This window comes from Nyctereutes procyonoides, unplaced genomic scaffold (assembly GCF_905146905.1).
Source record: "Nyctereutes procyonoides isolate TBG_1078 unplaced genomic scaffold, NYPRO_anot_genome, whole genome shotgun sequence".
In the NCBI taxonomy this organism is placed as follows: Eukaryota; Metazoa; Chordata; class Mammalia; order Carnivora; family Canidae; genus Nyctereutes; species Nyctereutes procyonoides.
This window is the reverse complement of record NW_026575140.1, coordinates 49,036,088-49,054,642: the sequence shown is the minus strand read 5'-3', so window position 1 is coordinate 49,054,642 and position 18,555 is coordinate 49,036,088. Positions and strand designations below refer to the sequence as shown.

At 38.6% G+C, this 18,555-nt stretch overlaps 1 protein-coding gene across 1 annotated transcript in view; it reads right to left on the bottom strand.

Moving 5' to 3' along the window:
- Window positions 1-15,884: 15,884 nt before the first annotated feature.
- The window catches only part of LOC129496895 (multidrug and toxin extrusion protein 2-like), a 59,113-nt gene continuing 56,442 nt past the window's right edge, over window positions 15,885-18,555 (bottom strand). Inside the window, exons 15-17 of the mRNA XM_055305253.1 lie at window positions 18,170-18,264; window positions 17,044-17,101; window positions 15,885-16,554 (exon numbers count right to left, since the gene is read on the bottom strand). Of these exons, the coding sequence (XP_055161228.1) occupies window positions 16,316-16,554; window positions 17,044-17,101; window positions 18,170-18,264 (392 nt within the window). The 3' untranslated portion in view covers window positions 15,885-16,315. The remainder of the gene's footprint in view (window positions 16,555-17,043; window positions 17,102-18,169; window positions 18,265-18,555) is intronic.

Below are 18,555 nucleotides of genomic sequence, written 5' to 3'. Positions count from 1 at the left end.
AATCAATCAGGAAGATATAGTGATTATGAACATATACTCATCTAATAACAAAAACCCAATATGCACTAATCAAAATAGAAAAAATCAGAGGCAGAACTATTTCTCCAATAATAGGTGGAGACTGCAAAACCCCACTTCCTATAATGGATAGACTGCAATACCCTACTTCCACAACTAAATGGAAGATCAATAAGGAAATCAAGAATTTGAAAATGCTGTAAGCCTTATATATTGACAGACATACTGAAAATGCCACCTGAATATATATTTTCAAGTTAAGGTAAACTATTCTCCTATGTAGACAGAAAGCCATCCTTAATAAATATAAATAAATTTGAAATTGTAGAACGTGTATTCCATGACCACAATGAAATGAACCTAGAAAAACAATAGCAGAAGGAAAATTTGAAAATTCACCAATATGCAGAAATTAAAACTCTCTTAAAAAGGTGAGTCACAAGGGAAATCAGAAAATAGCTTAAGACAGATTAAACAACATACCGAAACTTCTGGTATGCAGTGGAAGCAGTTCTCAGAAGGAACTTTGTAGCTGTAAATATTTATATTAGAAATATGCAAGAACGTGGGGCACCTGCGCAGTTCTGTCAGTTAATCACCCAACTCTTGAATTCGGGTCAGGTCATGATCTCAAGGCTGTGAGATCAGCCTTCACTTTGGGCTCTGCACTGGGGGTGGAGCCTGCTTATGAGTCTCTCTCCCTCTGTCCCTGCCCCTGCCCCTACCCCCGCCTGTCACTCCTCCTCTTAAATAAATAGATAAATAAATAAACAAACAAGTAAATAAATAAAGTACGCAAGACCTCAAATCAACAATCTAACTTTACATTTTAAGGAATCAGAAATGAAAAGCAAACTGAATCCAAAGCCAGTAGCAGGAAGGAAATAATAAAGCCTGAAGCCAACACAGACAAACAATGAATAGAAACAACAGTAGAGAGTCAACCACACCCAAAGTTGGTTCTTTGAAAAGATCAATAAACTTGACAAACCTTTAGGTAGACTGACAAAAAAAGAGAAAAGATGCAAATTAATAAAATCAGATATGAACATGGGAACATAGCTGTTGACCTGACACAAATAAAAGGGATTATAAGAGAATACTATGAACATATGCCAGCAAACTATATAACCTAGATGAAATGGAAAAATTCTTTGAAACAGAGCAAGTACCAAAACAGACTGAAGAAGAAATAGAAAACCTGAAAAGACCTATTACAATAAAGAGATTGAGTCAGTAGTAAAACAAACTTCGCATCTGGGGAGAATAAAGCAAGACTAGATGGCTTCACTGGCAAATTCTATCAACATTTTAAAAATTGGCACCAATCCTCCTCAAAGTCTTTCAAAAGAATAGAAGAGGATAGAACCCTTCCTAACTCACTCTGAGGGCAGCATTACCCTGATATCAAAACCAGACAAAGACATCACAAGAAAACTATAGAACAATATTTCTTATGAATATCAATGCAAAAGTTCTCAACAAAATTCTAGCAAACCAAATCAAGTAGCACGTGGGACACATATACACCGTTACCAAGTGAGATTTATCTCAGACATGCAATATAAAAAAATCATCTGGGTGGCTTAGTCAGTTAAGCGTCTGCCTTTGGCTCAGGTCATGATCTCAGGGTCCTGGGATCAAGCTTAAGTGGGCTCCTTGCTCAGCGGGGAGCCTGCTTCTCCCTCTTCCTCTGTCCCTCCCCATCCCCCACTGCCCCTGCTCATGCTCTCTCACTCTCCCTCTCAAATACATAAATAAAATCTTTTAAAAATCAATTGATATAATACACCACATTAATTGAAGGGGAAAAATACCCATGCGATGCAGAAAATGCATTTGTCAGAATCCAATGTGCTTTTATGATAAAAAACATTTGCCAAATTGGGAATAGAAGGGAACTTCCTCAATCTGATTAAAGACTTCTATGAAAACCCTAAAGGAATATCACAGTCAATGTTGAAAGACTAAAAGTTTTCACCTTAAGGTCAGAAATAAGACAAGGATGCCTGCTTTTGCTACTTCTGTTTAACATTGTGCTGGAACTTCTAGCTTTTGCTAGGGTCCTCCAGGGACAGAGAGACAGAAACATTTAAGGAATTGGCAGGCTGGAAAGCCAGGAAAGAGTTGAAGTTTTGGTCTCAACTCTGAAAGTGATTGGGCCATGCTCACTGACATTATGGAAGGTGACTGGTTTTCTCAAAGTTGGCTGATTTTTTTTTTAAAGATTTATTTATTCATGAGAGACACAGAGGCAGAGACACAGGCAGAGGGAGAAGCAGGCTCCCTGTGGGGACCCCAATGCGGAACTCTATTCCAGGACCCCAGGACCACAACCAGAGCTGAAGGCAGATGCTTAACCATCTGAGCCACCCAGGCACCCCACTTTTTTTTAATTAAAATTTCTGATTGGTAATTGACAATAACAATTGAAAGCTGACCCTGTATCTTACAAGTCCTCTAATTCCTCTTCATTCCAATAATTTTCAGCTTTTCTGTATTTTCTAGGCCAGTGATCTTACCATGTGCAAGAAATTGCATTCTTGTCTCTTGCCTTCCAACACCTGTGCCTTACCTAGTTTACCTGTCTTATTGCCCTGGTTTGGCTGAAAAGTAGGAGTGCCAGCAGGCTTCCTCATTATTTCCAGAGTCAACTGTGAGCTTTGCTCTTCTGCCATTTCCAGTCCTGGCACTTAATTCTGTGAGCTCTCCTCTGGCAGAGTGTTTATTTAGAAATAGTTTTCAGGGCTTTAGCCTAGGGCAAATGTGGCTGCCACCAGCAACTCAGCAGGGAGGAGGAAGAGGCCTGTTTGTCCCAAACAAGGACAGACAGCCTACCTGAGTGATCCCGGTGATGCCCAGGAGCCCCCTGCTGTTCCTTGCACTGAACTCTAAGCCTGGGGACTCTGGCGTTTTGTTGGAAACTGCTATTATAGTACCCTGCTACTAAGGATTTGGGCTGTTTTCTCCTAATTTTCCGTAAGTCTGATCCCATCAGCTTTTTATCACCTAGACATTCCCCAAATATCTAGTTCAGAAATAGCGTTTTTACCATTTCGAGGGGATTTAGAGCAGGAGGAAGAGTGATGTTGAGTGTTTCGTCTGTATTGTAACCTAATCTCCCTGCTGCTAAATTTTTAACCTTTCTCCTTTATTTCAAGTGTTTCTTTGAAAGCAGCATATTGTTTTTTGAACCATATCTGAGATAGGAGAAGAAGCCAAAGCTCCCACCCCACTTCCCCCCTTTCTTCTGGCTCTTCACCAAGAGGAATTGTAATCTCAAGTGGGTTGGATCCCAGGGCCCTGGTGAAGCCATATTTATTAGTGGATTAAGAGCTTTTATTTTTATTTTTAAAAATTTTTTAAAAAGATTTTACTTATTTATTCATAGAGATGCAGAGAGAGAGAGAGAGAGGCAGAGACACAGGCAGAGGGAGAAACAGGCTCCATGCAGAGAGCCTGACATGGGACTTGATCCAGGGTCTCCAGATCATGCCCTGGGCTGCAGGCGGCGCTAAACCACTGTGCCACCGGGGCTGCCCTATTTTTATTTTTTTTAAAGATTTATTTTTATTTATTTATTTATGATAGAGAGAGAGAGAGAGAGAGAGGCAGAGACACAGGCAGAGGGAGAAGCAGGCTCCATGCCGGGAGTCCGACATGGGACTCGATCCTGGGACTCCAGGATCGCGCCCTGGGCCAAAGGCAGGCGCCAAACCGCTGAGCCACCCAGGGATCCTCCAGAATTAAGAGCTTTTAAAACTTAAGGAGAAAAAAGAAAGCAAGACTAGCAATCTACTAGAAAAAATGGGCAAAGGACACAGGTTATAGAAAAAAATTCAAATGGCCCTTGAACGTATAAAATGATACTCAATGTCACTCCTAATAAGACACATGCAAATTAAAAGCACTCTGATGTTACTTCTTCCTATCAAATCAGTGAAAATCCAGGTTTCTGGACATATTCTTTTGGCGAGGTATGGGGATATAGTGATTCTTATACATTGCTGGTGGAGCAATACCCCCTTACAAACAGGTATTTTGGCAATATTATGAAAATACCAATTCAATTTGTCCCTGCGAGTCCTGTTTATGAGGATTATATCTCTATGTGCCCACCTGTGTAATACCACATAGGACATGAAATGTGTGACACTGTTTATATGTGAGAAACAGAATTTATCAGACTTGCCTATCCCTTGCTTCATTAAGGGCAGTACCATCCATCCTTCTGACTCAAATCACAAGCAGTGGAGAAATCCAGAAGAGTAGGTAATGCAGGGAGTGCAGTATTGGAGGGTGTTACGCATTCCCTTCTGGGGCATGCAGCAGTAACTGCTGCTATTATGTGCCTACTGTATATCAGGCTCTTCTAGGCTTTCGAGTTGGAATAGTGACTAGGACAGTCAAGTGTCTTGCCCTGAAGAGCCATTTTAATGAGGCAAACAATAAACCAATAAATATATAATGTCAGCCCTATTTACAGTAGCAAAAGATTATAAATAATCCAACTGTTTACCTCTAGGGTGCTGGCTAAATAAACTGTAAGGTACAGCCACACTGTGGAATGCCATGTGGCTCTAAAATTTGAAAAAAAAAAAAAAAAAGAAAGAAAAAAAAAAAGAAGGGAGGTGGCTCAGTCGGTTAAGTGTCTGCCTTCAGCTCAGGTCATGATTCCAGGGTCCTGGGATCAAGCCCCATGTTGGCTCCCTGCTCAGCAGGGAGTCTCTTTCCCTCTTCCCTTCCCTTGCATGTGCTTCCCTCACTCTCTCTCTCTCATAATAAATAAAATCTTAAAAAAAAAAAAAGGAAAAAGAGGAAAGCTCTCACTTAAGGATGTGGAAATATCTCTAGAATATATTGTTAAATGAAAAAAGCAAGATGACGCACAGTGTATGCTACCATTTGTGTAAGAAATGGTAGCATATTTCCTTATCATTGCTAAAAAACAAACAAATAAACAAAAAAACAAAAACCCTGCAAGGCTATAGAAGAAATCAGTGAGAGTTTTGTCTGGGTCAGTGTGGTTGGGGGCAAAGGGTGCTGACGAGATGAGTGGAAGCCTGGTTTAGTGCTGTTCAACTTTTCATGAAGGGTTGCTTTTTTAAATTTTAAATTTTAATTATTATTTTTAAAGATTTTATTTATTTATTCATGAGAGACACAGAGAGGCAGAGACACAGGCAGAGGGAGAAGCAGGCTCCCTCTGGGGAGCCCCATGTGGGACTCGATCCCGGGACCCTAGGATCACAACCTGAGCTGAAGGAGATGCTCAACCACTGAGCCACCCAGGTGCCCCTTGCTTTGTTTTTAATTTCCATATACTACCTATTTTGTATTTTGGTTTTTCATGTACTCTACTCTTTGTTAAATGGAGGCAGTCTTATATATTCTTTTGTTCCTTTGTTCAGCTTAGCTTCACATCAGTCATGAATTAGTAATTCAATCCTCGCTCCATCTGTGTAATATCTCATTGAACACATACACTGCAATTACCTGCTCCATAGCCAAGCACTGGATTATTTTTATCTGGGGTTATTACAAACAGTGCTGCAATGAATATTCTTGCACATGCACCATGGCACATATGTGGACTCTTTTCTCTAGAGTTTATAACTAATAATGGAATTCAATAGGCTTTATTCACTTGTCTTCGATTTTACTAGATAATACAAATTTTTTCCCAAAGTGATTGTGCAAGTTGACGCTCTCACTAGTTAGTAAGAGTTCCCATTATTTCAAGTCCTTGACAACACCTGATAGTCCTTTAAATTTGGGAATCTGCCTAATTAATTTTTTGCTTCTCCTGATTGTAAAAGTAATGCAACTTCACTATCATTTTTTTTAAGGAAATACAGAAAAGTATAGAGAAGTAAAAACTATCTGTAATAACCATCACTTGGAAGCATCTACTGTTAACCTAGTGTATATCTTCACCTTTTTTTGTACACCCATGGTCCCTGAACCCTGGGCCACGATGCCTTGGAGAACAACGGTGAATTTGCAGGCATATTTCAAGATATCTTCAGTTTTCAAGGGAAACAGAATGATGCTCGACATCTGTCAGATACTGTGCGGGCTATTAGTTGAAGGTACTTTGCAGTTCCGTTAGATTGCATTATATATATTTTTGATGATGTCACATCTTTGCAAAACTGGGTTTTCAGTAGTTGCATTGTTACTGTGTGAAAATCAAGGCAAAATAAGTAAACAGAGTGGCAGTGTCCAGCACCTCCCAAGTGTTTGGGAAGTTGTGTGGTGCCCAGCAGGTGCAAATATCCTATTAGTAAGTAATAGTGGTTATTTAATAATGAAACAAAAAAAATCCCATTATTTTTTCAATTTACATGTATTATTTTCTTTAAATAGCTACTAAATTGTTAGGATATAAGTAATTATTAAGTTGCTTAGAACTAACTAATTAGTAAGAACTATTAGTTTAATACATAATTTAATATTTCTTTCGGACTAGAGAGTGACATGAAAAAATTATTGAAAGAGTGCCATGAGCCAAAAAAGTTTGGGAACCTCTGTCACATACACTTAAAAAAAGAAAATTGGAATCACACTGTGACAATCTGGTTCTCTTTCTTTTTTCTTTCTTTTCCTTCCTTCTTTCTTTCCTTCCTTCCTTCCTTCCTTGAGAGAGATAGAAAGAGAGAGAGATCATGGGCGAGAATGGGGAGGAGGAGCAGAGGGAGAATCTTAAGCAGGCTCCATACTCAGCATGGAGCCCAACATGGGGCTCGACTTCACGACCCTGAGATCATGACTTGAGCCAAAATCAAAAGTCAGAGGTTTAACCTACTGAGCCACCCAGGCACCCCGTGACACTCTGGCTTTCTAAGTGTTAAGGAAACTTCATTAAGCTGTGAGTGAGGGGGATCCCTGGGTGGCACAGCGGTTTAGCGCCTGCCTTTGGCCCAGGGCGCAATCCTGGAGACCTGGGATCGAATCCCACGTCGGGCTCCCGGTGCATGGAGCCTGCTTCTCCCTCCTCCTGTGTTTCTGCCTCTCTCTCTCTATGTCTATCATGAATAAAATAAATAAATAAATAAATAAGTATGGATTATCTATAGTGCTAGTTTTTATTTTTTATAGTGCTTTTTTTAAAAGCAATTTTTTTAAAAATCAAATTTAATTTTACTTAAATTCAGTGAAAGAGAAAGACCAAAGTGAAACTGAATTACTGAATTTCAAGTGAGGTTTCATCACAAAAGGCACTATTGAATTAAAATATACCTTAAAATAAAACATCTTTTAAAAAGTTATTTAAGAAGAGAAGTTGGAGGCTTATTTATACCATATATTTCAACCTTATGCAGAATCTACTGATATGAAAACTCAGGAAATTAAAGAACTTGCACTTTCTCCCACCTCCCAATTTTTATTTAATTTCATTTTTCTTTTTGCAACTCATAATCCCTTTTATCTATTTCACCCATCCCCCCACCAACCTTCCCACTGGCAACTATCAGTTTGTTCTCTGTATTTCTGGATTTTTTTTTGTTGTTGTTCATTTTGTTTGTTTTATAGATGCCACATATAAGTGAAATCATATGGTAATTGTCTTTCTCTGACTTATTTCACTTAGCATTACACCCTCTATGTCCATTTGTGGTGTTGCTGCAAGTGGTAGGATCTCATTCTTTTTTATGGATGAGTAATATTCCATCCAATATTCCATCATTATATCACATCTCTATCCATTCATCTATTGATAGACATGTAGGTTGTTTCCATACCTTGGCTATTGTAGATAATGCAAATAATGCTGCTATAAACATAGGTGTGCATATATCTTTTCAAATTAGTGTTTTGTTCTGAGTAAATACCTAGCAGTGGTATTACTAGATCATATGGTATTTCTATTTTTAAATTTTTGACAAACCTCCATATTGTTTTCCACAGTGGTTGCACTAGTTTGCATTCCCACCAACAGTGCATGAGTGTTCCTTTTTCTTCACATCCTCACCAATACTTGTTACGTCTTTTTTTATTCTAACCATTATGACAAGTGTTATGTAATCTCATTGTGGTTTTGATTTGCATTTCCTTGATGATTAGTGATGCTGAGGACCTTTTCATTGTCTGTTGGCCATCTGGTTATCTTCTTTGGAAAAATACCTCTCCAGGTCTTCTGCCCATCTTTGGCTTTTTTGGTGTTGTTGTATAAACTCTTCATATATTTTAATTCTTTATTGGATATATCATTTGCAAATATCTTCTCCCCTTCAGTAGGCTGCCTTTTTATCTTGTTGATCATTTCCTTTGCTGTGCAAAAGCTTTTTATTTTGGTGTAGTCCCAGTAGCTTATCCTTGCTTTTGTTTCCCTTGCTCAAGGAGACATATCCATAAATATGTTGCTAAGGCTAATGCCAAGGAGATAACTTTCTATGTTTTCTTCTGGGATTTTTATGGTTTCAAGTTTCACATTCAGGTCTTTAACCTATTTTGAGTTTATTTTTGTCTGTGGCATAAGAAAGTGGTCCTTTTAACATACGGCTTATTTCCCTTAGAATCATGTTATCAAGGTTCATTCAAGTTAGAACATATATCAAAATTTCATTCCTTATTAAGGCTGATTAATATTCCATTGTATGTACATACAACATTTATTTATCTGATTACCTGTTGATAGATGTTTGGGTTGCTTCTACTTGGCTATTGTAAATAATGCTGCTATGAACAGCGGAGTACGAGTCTCTGATTCCCTGCTTTCAATTCTTTTGGGGTATATAACTAGAAGTGGAATTGTTGCATCATGTGGTAATTTATATTTCATTGATAAAGACCGCACATACTATCTGCCACAGTGGCCACACCATTTTATATTCTATCAGTAACGCACAAGATTTCCGTCCTGTCTACATCCTTGCCAACACTTGTTTTTTTCCCGTTACGTTTTTTTTTATAATGGTCTTTGTAAATGGTGTGAAGTCTTGTGGTTTATTATTTATTTATTTTTGAAGTCTTGTGGTTTTAATTCGCCTTTTTCTAATGACTAGTGATGTAAAAAGAATGTTCTCTTGTGTTGACTGGCCATTTGTTTATCTTTCACAGAGAAATGTCTATTCAACTCTTTTGATCATTTTTTAATTGGGCCGTTTGTTTCTTGTTGCTGTTGAGTTGTATAAGTTCTTCATATATTCTGGACACTAATCCCCTTGATCCATAGGATTTTTTTTAATCCATAGGATTTACAAATATTTCCTTCCATTCAGTGGGTTGCCTTTTTATACTCTTGAAAATATCTTTTGATGTAAAAAAGTATTTAATTTTGATGAAATCCAACCCATTTATCTTTTGTTGCTTATCCCTTTGGTATCATATCTAAGAAATCATTGCCTAAACCAGTGTTATAAAGATTTTCCCATATATATATATATACATATATATATATATATATATATTTTTAAGTTTGAATTCTAGCCCAATTTTGTTCTTTTTCATGCATATTTCTGAGCTTTCCAGCACCATTTATTTAAGACCATTGAATGGTCTTGGCAGTCTTGTTGAAAATCATTTGACCATATATTCAAGGGTTTATTTGGGGTCTCAGTTCTGTCCATTGGTGTATATATGGCATTTTGTCAGTACCACATAGTTTTGCTTACTGTATCTTTGTAGTTAAGTTTTGAAATCAGGAAGTGTAAGACTTCCAACTTCGTTTTCTTTCAAGATGTTCTGGCTGCTTGGATCCCTTGAGATTCCATGTGAATTTTATGATGGGTTTTTCTTTTTTTTAATAATACATTTATTTTTTATTGGTGTTCAATTTGCCAACATACAGAATAACACCCAGTGCATATCCCATCAAGTGCCCCCCTCAGTGCCCGTCACCCATTCACCCCCACCCCCTGCCCTCCTCCCCTTCCACCACCACTAGTTCATTTCCCAGAGTTAGGAGTCTTTAGGTTTTTCTATTTCTGCAAAATGTCTTTGGGATCTTGATAGAAACTACATCATACCTGTAGATCACTTCCAGTACTATGGCTATCTTAATAATATTAAGTTTTCCAATCCATGAACACAAGACATCTTTTCTATTTTTGTCTTAACATTTTATAGTCTTTGGTGAAGAAGATTTTTTGCCTCCTTGGTTAATTTACTCCTAAATATTTTATCCTTTTTGATGCAATCATATAGTGGGATTGTTTTCCTACTTTCCTTTTTGGATTACTCATTGCTAGCATATAGATAAAGGACTGATTACATGGGTTTATTTGTATCTGGCAACTTTGCTGAATTCATTTAATAGGTGTAACAGTTTCAGGGAATCTCAGGTTTTCTACATATAAGATCATTGTCACTAATGAAGGTACATAATTTTACTTCTTCCTTTGTAGTTTGGGTGCCTTTTCATTTCTTTTTCTTGCCTAATGCTGTGGCTAGACTTTGTAGTATTGTGCTGAGGAGAACTGATGAAAATGTGCATCCTTGTCCTGTCCCTGATCTTAGGGGAAAAGCTTTGAGTTTTTCACTCTTGACTTTGGTTGTGAATTTTTCACATAAGGCTTTTATCATGTTGAGGATGTGTCCTTTTATGCTGTTTGTTTTTATAGTCAGGGTGTGAATATTCATATAATGGGATTAATTATCTAGTTACTTTTTCTACTTTCTGCCCTTGTAGTTTCATTTTTCTCCTTCACTTTATTTTTGCCTTTCCTGATTTTAATTGAGTATTTTATATGATTCTATTTTCTTTCCTCTGCTAGCATAACAATTCTACTTTTTCTTAAAAATTTTTAGTGGTTATCCTAGTGTTTGTGGTATTTACACAATGAATCTAATTCCTCTTGTTTTCTTTTGTGGGGGGAGGGCAGGCTCCATGCCCAGCACAGGGCTTGATCTCACAACTGAGAGTCAGATGCTTAATTAATTGAGCCACCCAGGCAACCCCTCTAATTCCTCTTTAAAATAACACTTCAAGGATAGTGCAAATGCCTTATAACAGAGTATTCCCAATACCTCCCTCCCAATCCTTGTAACACTGCTGTTACTCATTTAGTTATCCTTAAGCTAAAATAGCCAAATGCACTGTTGTTCTTATTATTTTCAACAAACTTTTCCTCCATTAGATCAATTAAGAATATGAGAAGAAAAAGATTTAATTTTCCCTTCATTTCTTTTCTAAGGCTCTTCCTTTCTTGGGTGTATACGTATATCCAAGTTTCTGATGTATATCATGTTTCTTCTCTCTGAAGAACTAAGATTTCTTGCAAGGCAGGTGTACTGATGATAAATTTCCTCAACTTTTATTTTTCTGAGAAAGTTTCTATTTCCTTTTCATTTTTGAAGAATAATTTCCCTAGATACAGATTTCTAGGTTGATGGTTTTTTACTTTCAATACTTTAAATATTCCACTCCACTCTCGTTTGCCTAGTTTCTGCAGAGAAGTCTGATCTAATTCTTCTGCTTGCTCTATTATGGGTAGTGTTTTCCCCCTCTGGCTTTTCAAGATTTTCTCTTATATTCAACTTTCTGCAGCTTAAATATAATATACTTAGGTGTAGAGTTTGGGGCATTTATCTTACTCAGTATTCTTTAAGTTTCCTGGATCTGTAGTTTGGTGTTTGTCATTATTTTGGAAAATTTGTGGTTGTTAATGTCAACTATTTCTTCTGTTCTTCTTTTTCTTCTTCTGATATTACCATTAACTGCACGTTACACCTTTTCTATTTGTCCCATGGTTCTTGGATGTTGTTTCCCCATTCTTTTTCTCTTTGCATTATTTGAGTGTGTGTGTGTGATATAGCCTATTTATTTTTTACATTTTTAAAAAATTCAATTTGCCAACATGTAGTATAACACCCAGTGCTCATCCCATCAAGTGCCTTCCTCATTGCCTGTTACCCGGTTACCCCATCCCCCCACCCCCACCTCTCCTTCCACAACCCATTGTTTCCCAGTTAGGAGTCTCTCATGGTTTGTCTCCCTAATTTTTCCCACTCAGTTCTCCTCCTTTCCCTTACAATCCCTTTCGCTATTTCTTATATTTCATATATGAGTGAAACCATATGACTGTCCTTCCCCAATTGACTTATTTCACTCAGCATAGTAAATCTCCCCGAAATTCATGTTTAACCCTAATCCCCAAGAATGATGAAATTAAGAAGTAGGGCCTTTGGGAGGAGAATGGATGAGATTAGTGTTCTAAAAGAGGCCCCAGAGGTATCCTTTGTCCCTTCTACCATGTGAGGATCCAGGAAGAGGGCCCTCAATGGGATGAAACCATGCTTGCAACTTAACCTTGGACTTCCCAGACTCCAGGACTGTATGCAGTAAATGTCTGTTGCTTATAAGCTACTCAGTCTGTGGTACTTGCTAGAGCCCTCTGAACAGGCTAAGACAGGAAGTTTCTATTGATATCTCTAAAAACTCACTGATTTTTTCCTTGATCATATCTAGTCTACTAAAAAGCCCATAGAAGGAATTTTTGTTTTGTTAGTGTTTATTTCTAACTCTTCCTTTTGATACTTTCTTAGAATTTCTCTCTAGTTTACATTACTCATCTATTCCTGCATGTTGTTCACTTTTTCCAATAGACCCTTAGCAATTAATCCTATTTAAAATTTCCAGTCTGATAATTCCAAAATCTCTTCCATATCTGAGTTTGGTTTGATGCTTGCTTTCTCTCTTCAAACTCTGTTTTGCCTTTAAGCATGCCTTACAATTACTCATTGAAAGCTGGGCCTGATGAACTGGATAAAAGGAATTAAGGTCAATAGGTCTTTGATGTGAGGTTTTAGGTTTATCTGCTTGGGAGAGATACACTCTGTCTATTGTTTTTGTGACCATAGCTGCCAGGGGCTAAAATTACCCCTGGCCCATTGATGTTGTCTCTTCTATTGTCTTTGGGCTTTCCTAGAGAGTTCCTAAGTAAGGTCTGAGACGTCATTCTTTCAGCTGTAATCTCTTGGTATTATACAGGAGCTCCATGGATGTGATGCTAAGGTGTGGGGGAGGGAAGTGTTCTATAGTTGAATAAGGTCTCAGTCTTTTAAAGAGCATGTTTCTCTGGACGGTTCCCTTCATACTTTTACTGAATGCTTCTCAGTTTCACTCCATCCCCTACAAAGAGAGAAGAAGGGTAGAGGGGGTGAAGTTGGGTATTTTGCTTCACTTTGTGGAAGGCTGGTGGGGCTAAAGTCTAGTATTTCCCTTCCATCAGGTTAGATTCTGATAAAACCCATGGTAGCTGGCCTCTGGTAAAATAGTTTCCCTTGAGTGTAGGCTTTGGTTAAAAAGCACAGAATGCTCTGGGAATATTTTTATTTTTTTAAGTATTTTATTTATTTATTCATGAGAGAACAGAGAGAAAGGCAGAGACACAGGCAGAGGGAGAAGGATCCCTTTGAAGGGCCTGATGTGGGACTTGATCCCAGGACCGTGGGATTACAACCTAAGCCAAAGGCAGATGCTCAACCACTGAGCCACCCAGGTGCCCCTATGGGCATATTTTTAAATGGTTCCATTTCCCTTATCTCCTATAGAAGCATGAAAGGATTTTTCTCCCTGAGAATGTAAAGACAAAATTCATGGAATTTTATGGGGCCCACCTAAGACAAAACCCCCATAAGCTTGAACACATTAAGCCTCCAGCAATTTGTCAATTACAATTTAAGTTTCAAGATCTCTTACTGGCTCCATCTGCCTCTGCTCTAATAAGCTGTATCTGCCTGTCTCTTCAATTTGGAAGGAAGAAGAAGTTATCCTTATGACCTTAGTTCTCTGATGGATCTAACAAGAGTGGTTGATACTTAGTTTGTTCAGCTATTCTTCTTTTGATATTGTGATATCTGTGTCCACAGTTTCTGATACAACAGCTTCTAAATTCCTTGGGATTTCTTCAGTGACGGGGTGAGAGGGGCATCTTTTCTTATTCATGATGAGCCCCTTTCAACCTTACCTGAGCTTATCCTAATAAAGTTATTCTTGATGGGCTCCCTAGATGACTTCAGGACTTGGAATGGTCAACAGAAAGACCAACAGATGATCCGAGGGATGGAACTTGCAGCCCTGTACCCCAGACTCCAGCAAGGGGAGAGTGGCTGGAGATGAGTCTAATCACCAATGGTCAGTGACTTAATCAATTACACCTATGTAATAAAACCTTTATAAAAACCTCTAAACAACAGGATTTGTAGAACTTCTGGATTGGTGAACACATTGAGGTGCCGGAAGGGTGACATGCCCAGAAAGGGCGTGGAACCTCTGAGCACCGTCACCCCTGTGCATCTCTTCCATTTAGCTGTTCCTGAGTTGTGTCCTTTATAATAAACCAGTAGCCATATGTAAAGCATCTTCCTGAGTCCTGTGAACTGTTCTAGCAAATTATCAAATCCAAGAAGTGGGTCATGAAAACCCCCAATTGACAGCTGGTCAGTAAGAAAAAGTTTGGTTGGCCTGGACTTGCAATTGCCTTCTGAAACTGGGGTCAGTCTTGTGGGTCTGAGCCCTTAGTTTATGGAGTCTGACACTGACTCTGGGTACTTAGTGTCAGAATTAAATTGAATCACTGGACCTCCAGTTGGTGTTGGGAGATTTGGAGAATTGGTTGTTGGTGTAGAAAAATCACACACATTTGGAGTTACAGGTGACAGACTAGAAATAAGTTCTAGAATTCTTGGTTGAGGACAGGGGTGAGGACCTCCAACCTCCCGACATAGCACACTGGAAACACAATCTTCTGTTTTGTTTTTAAATTCTTCTATAACATTTTGAGATTCCAAGAGTACTTACATTTTTTTTCTTATCATGTGGCAATGGATTCTTATGATGACAAAAGCAGAAGCAACAAAAGAAAAAATAGATATACTGAGCTTCATCAAATTTACACTTTCAAAAAAAATTACAAACTTTCTGTGCAACAGAGGACACTGTCAGGAAAATGAAAGAATAGCCTACAGAATGAGAGAAAATATTTGCAAACTTTACTTCTGACAAGGGTCTAGTATCTAGAATATACATTATGTGTGTATGTATGTATTACAACTATATATATTTATATATGTCTTAATATTAAGATATATCTTAGTATATTATTAAGAGTGTATATACTATATAGTATATTATTAATATATCTTAATATCTTAGATATATCTTAATAATATACTAAGGTATATCTTAATATATTAAGACACATATATATAAAACAATAGAAAAACAATTGAAAAATGGGCAAAGGACTTGAATAGACATTTCTCAAAAAAAGATATACAGATGGACAACAAACCAATGAAAAGATGCTCAACATCGTTTGTAATCGAAATTAAATTAAAATAAAAATCAAGGGGTGCCTGAGTGGTTCAATTGGGTAAGCAGCTCACTTTGGTTCAGGTCATGATCTCAGGGTCCTGGGATTGAACCCCCAGGCTGGCTCCCTACTTAGTGAGAGTCTTCTTCTCCCTCTCCTTCCACCCCTCCCCCAGCTTGTGTTTAAGTTTTTCTCTCAAATAAGTAAATAAAACCTTTTTTTAAAAAAGAAATGGAGGGATACCTGGGTGGCTCAGTGGTTGAGCGTCTGTCTTTAGCTCAGGGCATGACACCCGGGTCCCGAGATTGAGTCCCGCATTGGGTTCCCCCCAGAGAGCCTGTTTCTCCCTCTGCCTCTGTGTCTCTCATGAATAAATCAATAAAATCTTTTAAAGATAAAAAACAAAATAAAAATCTGCTGGGAGGGGGCAACATTTGGGGAGCTGAGCCACAGAAGAGAACAGAGCTTGATTTTTTAATATGGAAGTTGCCACAAAAATGTGCTCAGAGGCCCAAAACTAAAAGTTTGGTTTAGATAGATGTCATACCCTCAAATATTAGTAGCAAACATTTTTAATTTTAAGATGTTTATTTTATAAAAGTTTATATGGCTATACCTGAGATGGGACTTGAACAGGCACTTAATACACACCCACTGATAAGATTAAATACATTAACAGAGAAATACAAACAAAACTGGATCAGCAATCAATTTTAGAGGACAATGAACTTTCCTGAAAGAAGGAAGATATTCAACAGAAGAGTACAGAATACTTCCAGCAGGGAAAATCAAATTTACAGATTTAAAAACCATGATAGGGTTAACATCTGGGAGAAATGTAGAATTCTAACTCCTTTCTTGATCTCAAATAGGATAGTGCAGATTCTTGGGATAACTAAGAAAGCATCATTGATATCCTTTCCACCCGCAACTGGGGGAAAAACCGCTGTCCACGTGACAGGGTCACCTCCCAGGCTTCATATATCATGTAGATAATTATCATGTCTGGTTTGTGGGCTGCTGATAATTCTTCTATTTTAGCCACGGTCATTGAAAACCCTTATTAAAATTCCTGCTAAAAGAACAGCAACAGCAAGAGCTAGAGCTATTCCACGATAGAAAACCAACTGGCTCACTGTCAAAACATCCCCAATGGTGGGCACAGCATACTGGTTGTTTTCTTCTATTACCATTAATTGGAGGGTCTGGCTCTCGGGTGTGATGATATCAGGTAAAATTACTCCATCGGTTACTTCTTTCTCCAAGACAGGCAGATCTGATTGCAGAGAAGAGTGGAGTACATACTTATGTACAAGGTTCAACAGAGGGATATCATGGAAAGTTACATAAGAATACATTGTAAACAATGACTATCAATTATCGGCTGGTATAAGTGAAATTACATTAAGAATATTTGGGCAGCCCCAGTGGTGCAGCGGTTTAGCGCCGCCTGCAGCCCGGAGCGTGATCCTGGAGACCCGGGATGGAGTCCCACACTGGGCTCTCTGCATGGAGCCTGCTTCTCCCTCTGCCTGTGTCTCTGCCTCTCTCTCTCTCTGCATCTCTATGAATACATAAATAAAATCTTTAAAACAAAAACAAAAAAAAAGAATATTTCAGGAGAACCTTGAGCTTATCTCCCAGTTATTAGGGCAGAGACAAGATTTATCGTGCCAGAGGTGGGATCTCATAAACTAAGCAACTCTGGCTACACTGGGTTTCTGCCCCATCAGGCACAAGGGCCATAGACCACGTAGTCTGTTACCTGCTGGTGACGGCGTGGTCTCTCTGATGATCCCCTTCAGCCCAGCTCGGACCTGTGCCTGAGAACAAGCGTCACTAAGTAAACAAAGGGTAAGTCAAGTTAGGTGAGTAGTCTCTTGTTAAAACTTCACTGGAGCTACTGATGAAACCACTGCTAAAGAGCTCGAACATCTAACACAGTCTTTTCTGGTCCTGAAATGCCAATGAGAACAGAACATAACACTGGTCAACTGCTATTCTCCCCTGTGCTCAGCTCACAACAATGATGTAAAAAGCTACTTGTCCCTACAGTTGCAAATTTAACATATATATATATATATTTATATCCCCCCCCCCATGCACTTCAGTGTTCCAAAGCACTGATATAGAGAATAAGTCTAAGGACAAATGGTGTTATTACATACAGGATGGTTTATGGCCCAACTGTGTGTCCTATAAAATTTATCCCTCCATCAATTACACCAGGATTGGAAAGACCTCATACATTGCAATTAAGAAAACCGAGGGCATGTGAAACCTGGTAGGGTGGGGGAGGGGAGGACAACACTGAAACAGTGAGGCTTTGTGCACTAAACTCCTCCTCCATCTCTTTATCAGTAACACCCCCCCCCCCAAATCCTTAGTAATGCCAAACTCCCATCCATCTCATCTTCACAGAACAGAAAGGGCTCGCCATTCACACAGAGATGCCCACAGAGTCAAGATCCCATTCCCCTCCCTGGAGGTTTTGGCTCCACTTCCAAATATTTCCCTCTGATCATAGATATTTAGCATACCGCTTTTTAGGAAAATATGGACCAAAACATTTCTAGGAAGAGGCCTGAAAACAGACAACAAATCAGTATAATTAGGAAACACCCCCCCCATTTTTATACTAAAAAGGCAAAATATTTTCTAAGCTCATGCCTGCCATGGTTGACTCTAGTGCATAGACCCTGAATGAACTCTGTACTAAGAAGAAAATGTGCTAACATACGATGTCCTTCTGCCCCTAGCTCTCAGACACTTTGCATGAATCCAAGCAGGTCATGCTGCCAATGGCATCCTTAGCATTTCAACCCTCGCAGATTCCTTCCAGTGTCACGGGAACAAGGAAGAGCCAGACTTCCAGAAGGACACGTGGTTACCTGCTCGGCAACTCTCTCCCAGTTTGTCTTCCAGATGAGCACCAAATAGAAAAGGGCTTGAAAGAAAACACAGACTATCAATCCAGACCAGAGACCTAGGGATGCAGAACGAGAACCACAGCTTAGATGTTCTTCAATGCTGTTCCTCTCATGTTAACATTCTTCCAAAATTACTGTATCCATAGAGTTAAATTAACTTCAGTTAAAATAAAATAATTTCAGTTAAAAATGTACATAGTTATGGACCAGAATTAGACTCCAGTTTACCATTGATTGATCAGCGGCAATCAACCTGCCGATGAACAGTAAAAACACCATTAAACTCTCTGCTGCTTATATGTTGATTTCACAATTATGTATTGGCTTTGATTGCACTAAGGCATTGC